The 7,509-nt window shown below is 38.3% G+C and overlaps 1 protein-coding gene across 1 annotated transcript; it reads right to left on the bottom strand.

Moving 5' to 3' along the window:
- Positions 1–4,295: 4,295 nt before the first annotated feature.
- LOC118659299 (olfactory receptor 7D2) lies at positions 4,296–7,276 on the bottom strand. The gene has a single exon (XM_036315577.1). The coding sequence runs from the start codon at positions 5,692–5,694 to the stop codon at positions 4,687–4,689; it is 1,008 nt and encodes a 335-aa protein (XP_036171470.1). The 5' UTR covers positions 5,695–7,276; the 3' UTR covers positions 4,296–4,686.
- Between the last annotated feature and the right edge of the window lie 233 nt (positions 7,277–7,509).

Genomic DNA, 7,509 nt, shown 5'->3' with positions numbered 1-7,509 from the left:
TTTTGTATAGATTCCACATATAAGTAAGATCATATAGTATTTGTCTTTATCAAACTTCTTTCAAATTAGCATAATGCCCTCAAAGTCCATAAATGTTGCTGTGAATGGCAGGATTTTTAATGGTTGAGTAATATTCCATTATATATATCACATCTTCTTTATATATTCATCCATAGATGGACACTTAGGTTTACATTCTATGCCTTGGTTATTGTAAATAATGCTGCAGTAAACATGGGAGTACAGATATATTTTTCAAGTTATTGTTTCCAATTTCTTTGGATAAAAACCCAGAAGTGAAATGGCTGGGTCATATGGTAGTTGTATTTTTTATTCTTGAGGAACCTATAGACTGTTTTCCATAGTGGCTGTACCAATTTATATTCACATCAATAGTGCACAAGGGTTCCCTTTCCTCCACATCCTCACCAACACTAATTATTTCTTATCTCTTTGATAGTAGCTGTTCTAGCAGGTGCAAGTCAATATGTCATTGTCATTTTTTATTAAAAAAATTTAATATTGACATTATTGCAGATCCTCCCTCCCCCTCTCTTGGCCTTCACCACACTATTATCCATATTCATGGGGTATGCATATATGTTCTTTAGCTAATTCCTTCACCTTCTTTATTCAGTCACCCTCACCACACCCCTTAATTTATATTTCTTTGAAGATTAGTAATGTTGAGCATCTTTTCAAGTACCCATTGGCCGACTATGTCTTGTTTGGAAAAATGTCTATTCAGATTCTCTGCCTGTTTTTAAACTGGATTTTTCATTTCAATTGAGTTGTATGTGTTCTTTATGTATATTCTGTATTAAGCCCTTATCAGATATATGATTTGCAAATATTTTCTCCCATTTGGTGGGAAGCTCTTTTTATTCTGTTGATGGTTTCCTTTGCTGTGCAGAGCCTTTTGGTTGAATGTGGGCTCATTTGTTTATTTTGGTTTGTGTGTGTGTGTGTGTGTGTTTTGTTTGTTTGTTTTTTGTTTATCGCCTTTATTTGGATCAACTTTTTGTATAAGTTTTGGGAGAAGCTCTTCCATGGCTTCAACGTGTATGTTTTAGGGGAGCGGGTGAATGAGATGCACTAAAAAGAGGAGGATCAGTGTGAAGAGCTATAGCTTCTGCTACTATATGTGGCCTCAAAGCCACAACTGATACTCAGTGACTCTCTCCTCTATCCATTCTCAATCCCCCTCACCCTTGAGTAATATCTCTGGATGGCTTTCCTGGTGGAGTGATCCTAACTCTCCTCCCAGAGGGTTCTGAGGTCCAGGGAAGTCAAATGACTTGCCTAAGATCATATACCCAGTAAGATAAAAAAAGGGGGAGGTTAATCCCCAGCACCCCAGCTCATGCCTTTTTAAAGTGAATAATTCCATAGTTCAACTAGTATTAAACATTTTGCAATTTAACTAAAAATAACAGTGAATAGAAACAAAATTAAAGTTCTCCTTTTCATCTCTGAAAGTACAAGTATTTTAAAACATAACAATAATCAAATTTGTCAAACTCATCTGTGGTGGGAGAACACTTATTAACCCAGTTGCAGCCTAGAAAGAATAATCAGGAAAGAATGTGTTGTCTGTAAACATACAGTGCACATAGATGGGAATTCCTCAAAATGTAAATTGTGGTTTTCCTTTGGGTTCCCTACCATATCTCTCGTTATTTGTATTTTCCAAGTTTTCTAACATCATTATATATCACATTTTTTACCATCAAGCACTTAAAGGTGTTGTTTTAAATGTTTAGAAAAATTAAGAAAATAAATCTAATAAAAGAATGAGTCAGTAAATATTAAAAATAAAAACATAAATCAATTAATTTTAAAAACAAGAAATATTTATATTAAGTATGATTGTATTGACTATACGTAGTTACAAAGTCAATAAAGTTATTATGGCAGTTATGATATTAAATGATATTAAACACATGTCCACATAAGACTTTCTACTTTTTTATCATTTCCACTTCTCTCACTCATATATTTCTGCGTGATTCTTTTTTTTTTTTTATCATTGAACCATCTTTGGTCCCTGAAAATGTTTCATTGTGCCCACTGGCTTGTCCATACTCAGACATACCCTGCTTCATGTTCTCCACAAAAAACGCCCTCATTTACTAAGACACTCAGAGGGAAGAGCTCAGGTACATGTTGGTGCCTTACGCTGAAATCTAGGATAGATAAATGATAGATAGGTGATAGATAGATAGATAGATAGATAGATAGATAGATAGATAGATAGATGATAGATGGATAGATAGATAGATAGATAGATAGATAGATAGATAGATAGATAGATAGATAAGCAGACAGAAAGATAGGGTGGAAGGCTATTCAATAACATGACTGTAGCTGGACCTGTATCTAGAATCTAGATCCAGCTAGATTCCAGAAAGAACAGAGATTGCTTCCCATAAATCTTCTCAGAGACTGTCTGATCCTTCCCCTATGCCCCAGGAGTGCCATTTCCTGGAATAGGCTGTTGCCTTTCCCCAGGCAAGCATGTAAGGTTTTTTTCTCCTTATCTGGGGCAGGCCATGCCTCAGTACTCCATCCATCTTGCCCCATCCTATATAGCTCAGCATCTGCCATGTGGCATGGACGATACGCATGTTGCCGAGCTTCCACACAAGACAAGCCTTATATGCAAACTCCCTTCATGAACTCTCAATGTTTTGACAGAGTTGTCAGCCTTTCTCTGGTCTCACAGCCCTGGGAAATTTTATGTGATTAGATGATAGATAGATAGATAGATAGATAGATAGATAGATAGATAGATAGATAGATGTAGATAGACAGACATAAGATATACTACATATATTAACACTAAGCCATATGACAAATTTTTCTTGGAATATTAATTTTTTCTTTAAACAAAGTAACCTGGTGATAATCTGATGTCTCTTTGTCACCGAATACATCACCATCACTGGATGATAGGTAGAGCCTTGAGACTTTTGAACTATTCATGTTGGACATGGAAGAGGGACCAAGATGTTGAGATGTTGAGGTCTCCAAGGAATAGGTAGGAGTAGATCCCTAAGAAAACCTAGCAATATTACAGGTAAATATATTAGCAGTTGGCTATGCTGAAAATACTCCTCTCATATCATATTGTGATGGGCATGCACGCTTAGCGTCATATAGTGAAATGGGTATAGATATGTAACCTTTAACTGACGTAAAGAAAATTTTGTTACTTCTTTGTACTCTATGTATCTTGATGTCAATCTGTACACTCCAGCCAAGCGTTACGCCTGTTTCTACTGAACTTTCAAAGAGTAGATAGTTTCCACTGGATTGTTCAAAGAATGGGTTGTGGTTAAAAGCTCCAGCCAGGTGTGACACCGCACTGGCTGCTGTCAAGCTTGTGACACCCTTTAAAAAGGCTGTTAGAGAAAGGCTCAGGGCTGCAGCAGGGTGGGGCTCCCTGTGTGGAGGATCTGTTGCAGTCGCTGGCCAGCTTTCAATAAATCCTCACTTGCTGCTAAGACCTAATTGGAGTTGGTGGTCATACTCTCGCAAACATTGGTCCACAACAATATCACAGATATATCACACTGAAAGATTATGAATTGTGGCACTAATGGAATTCCTGGTATTCTACATTTAAAAAATAATTTATATGTGGACTTGAGTAACTATCCAGGAAAGTCCTACATGTATTTGCCAGCTTTCTAGACTATTTTGATCTTATGATACCCTTATTCCACAATAGCCATATCAAAAGCAGAGTGAATATAGAGAATAATTTACCAGCTCTTAAATATAGCAGCCTAGAAGGAACACATCAATTCCACTCATGTTTTATTGGGCAGATAAAAACATATTGCCACCTTAACCTTCAAGGAGAAAGGAAGTGCAATTCTGTTGGGTGTCCAATAGGAGAGAATAATTAGAAATATTGCCAATCAGCAGTAAAATCTACCATAGAAATGTGCACAACATCAAAATCTATGTGGAAAACTGTGAAGACTGTTAGATTAGACTATGGGCTCAGGGTTAGCGTTCTGGGTTTGAATCCTGCTTTTGCCACTGGGTCCCTCATCTCTCTGTAACTTTGGGAAAGTTTTGTATTGTTTTTAGTTTTCTTAGAGTCTCATTTTTATCACCTCTAAAATGGGGACAGTAATTTTTCCTATTGAGATTACATAAATAACAGAGAAAAATCAGCACATGCTTATCATATAATAAGCACTAACACATCAACTTTGTTTTGATATGTATTTTAATTATACTTTATTAAAAAAACAGTAAAAAAAAAAAACAACACTGTTGGTGATACATACAAATAACACAATTCACAATCAAACACATAGAAATAAATTAAAGTGAACAATCACTTTAAACTCTCTAGGCCAACATTTGAGATAACAAAGATATAGTAAATGCCTTAAATCCAAGTTTAGAACTCACGAGTGTGAAGGTAAGGAATAAGACCAAAGACATAATTTTTGGACAACCAATAGGACAAAAAAGTCATCAAAGAAATTACTCAGAGATTAGTTGTTTAAATGTGTGTAAAAAACTGAGAGAGAGCAAATTCATAGGTCCTTAAGAACTGGATAAAAGAATAAGATCCTTTGAGATATTCAAGTGTAAGAACTTCGGAATAAAAGTGTTTGCCACTGGTACTCACAAACCTTCTCAGTCCCAGGACCAATAGATTTATCACAGACAAGAGACTGCTCTGCTAAGAAGCCTTCCCAGGGCGCCCTTTACATCCTTGTTTCTCAAGCTGTAGATGAAGGGGTTCAGCATAGGGGTGACCACAGTGTACATCACTGAGGCCACTGAGACTTCCTGGGAAGAGTGAGTCATCGAGGAAGTGAAGTAGACCCCAATGCCTGTCGCATAAAATAAAGAAACGACTGAGAGATGAGACCCACAGGTGGCAAATGCTTTTTGCCTTCCCTGCAATGAGGACATCTTCCTTATGGCTGAAGTAATTCTTGAGTAGGAGAACAGGATCCCCAAAAGGGGGAACACACCCAGCACACCAGTCATAAAGTATAACAGTATGCTATTCAGGAAGGTATCAGAGCAGGCCAACTTGAGGATCTGTGTCACCTCACAGAAGAAATGTGGAATTTCAAGATCCCTACAGAAATTCAGATGCATCATCAGAGAGATATGGAGGAGGGATGTCATGACACCAATGAACCAAGTAATAAAAACTAGCAAGCCACAGAGACGAGGGTTCATGATGACCATGTAGTGCAGGGGCTGACAGATGGCCATATACCGGTCGTAGGCCATCGTGGTCAGGAGTAGAGTGTCCAGGATAGGAAAAAACATGGAAAAATACACCTGAGTGAGGCAGTTCATGTAGGAAGTGGCTTTGTTCTCTGTCTGGATGCTCACCAGCATATTGGGGACTATGGTGGTGCTGAAGCAGATGTCAACCAAGGACAGGTTGGAAAGGAAGAAGTACATGGGGGTGTGGAGGTGGGAGTCAAAGCTGATGATTAGGATGATGAGCAAGTTCCCAAGCACAGTAACCACGTACATGGAGAGGAACAGTCCAAAGATGAGGGGCTGCAGTTCTGGATCCTCAGAGAGTCCAAGGAGGGTGAACACTAAAATTCCTGTTTTGTTTCCTGCTTTCATGTGGCTGATATATCTATGAAGGAAGATACCAGAACAACATGAATTAGCACAAACTGGCACCCTCCACATACCAGAAATGTTGACGATGCCTTTCACGCAAGTTATTGATAAAGACTGTCATTTTATCTAAGAGTCGGGTCTCTATTCACTTATAAATGGAATCCTAAAAGATGGAGTCTCTTGTCCCACCCGCTCATCTTCAGTATCCATTTTATAACAATGAAACCAAGAGGGAATCCTACCGAATAGAATTCCTGACCACCTATCTTAAGTATCCATTTTATAACAACCCTGTCAGATGGTCATGAAGCTTCAAAATGGGACAAATCAACATCATGTACCTCCTGGTAGGAGGCACTAGAAAGGACTCAATGCGACTATTGTGGGACTTTTGCCAAAGATACAGGACTTCAATCTTCAGGTTCAGGAGCATCAGACAAAGCCAAAAAGAGGGGCATTCAAATTCAAAAAAAGTCTAGGAGCTGCTCTGGATGAAAAGTGTCTAAAGAGATGTTAACCAAATGTAACGTGTGATCTTGGATTTTCTTTTGCTATAGATCACATTATTAGGATAATTGTCCAAATAGGACTGATGTCTGTAACTTTAATAACAGTATTATATCAATGTTAATTTTTAATTTCTTGATTTGGATCATTGTACTGAGGTTGTGTGAGGAAAATGTCCTTGTTTTTAGGGAATACCAACGATTTAGAGGTGCAACTTATTCTCAAATGGTTTGGAAAAAAACACATGCACACAGAAGGAAGACAGAGAAAACAGGATAAAGATAAAAGTTAAGGTGGTAAAAATGTTAACATTTGGGGGATCCAGCAAAGGATATACGTAGGAACTATTCTTTCAACTTTTCTTCAAACCTGAAATAATGTAAAAATTAAAAGTTAAAAACACTTTCACACAATGCCCAATAGTACTGGGTAGAAAAAAGAAAGAAAATCCATCCAAGAAATGTCAGAGTCAGGCTTCAAAAATTACTGTAGCCGAGGTGGCCACTCCCAGGTTTAGAGCCCACACTCACACTCACCTAGGACCTCAGCAAGAGGAATGCAGTCTCAGTGGTCCTGATGGCACATACCTTGGCCCCAGGCAGGAGCAAACACAAATATGCTCTGAAGGGTACTTTCAGCTGAAGACTTTTGCCTCAGTGTCTATGACTTTTCTTTCTTTTGACACCCTTTCCAGGTTTGCTAGTGCATGTGGATTCCTTCCAAGCTCCCAATCTTAAGCACAACACTAGCCTTTCACTCTTGCAGTTCTAACACTTTTGCCTTCCTAGGAATCCTAAACATCCCCAGCCATGCTTGTGTAAGTACTGCCCTCCCAGCTGGGTGCTCCTCCATGCCTTTGTCTTCCTGTGATAATTCTTATCCTTATCTCTTATCTGGAATATCACTTCCTCAAAGAAGCCTTCCTGAACCCTCCCTGCCCAGCAAGTGCAGTCCCCCTAGTTCATGCTTTTATAGCCTCCTAGAGTCTTCTTCATTGTCTAAGTCATTGTTGTGTTTTTGCATTTACTTATGAAATTATTTTATTAATATCTGTTCCTGCTCAGATGGCATGGCTCAGTGGTTGAGCATCGATCTATGAACCAGGAGGTCACAGTTCGATTCCCATTCAGGGCAAATGCCCATGGTGAGGTGTGCAGGAGGCAACCAATCAATGATTCTCTCTCATCATTGATGTTTCTAACTCTCTCTCCCTTTCCTTCCTCTTTGAAATCAATAAAAATATATTTTTAAAAAATCTGTCCCTCCCACAACTGAAACCTAAGCTATGCATTTCAGCTCACATGTCATAAAATTTTCTGATCCTGGTAATCCAGTGGTTTGTTCTCAAAGAGCAGGAAAAGTTGAATGAAGGTTGAA

The sequence above is a fragment of the Myotis myotis genome, unplaced genomic scaffold, assembly GCF_014108235.1.
Source record: "Myotis myotis isolate mMyoMyo1 unplaced genomic scaffold, mMyoMyo1.p scaffold_m19_p_6, whole genome shotgun sequence".
Lineage (NCBI taxonomy): Eukaryota > Metazoa > Chordata > Mammalia > Chiroptera > Vespertilionidae > Myotis > Myotis myotis.
The sequence above is the reverse complement of the archived record's forward strand: the minus strand, read 5'-3'. Positions and strand labels throughout refer to the sequence as shown.

Coding starts and splice junctions, on each gene's coding strand:
- LOC118659299 (XM_036315577.1), bottom strand. CDS start 5,694: ATGTGGAGGGTGCCAGTTTGTGCTAATTCATGTTGTTCTGGTATCTTC.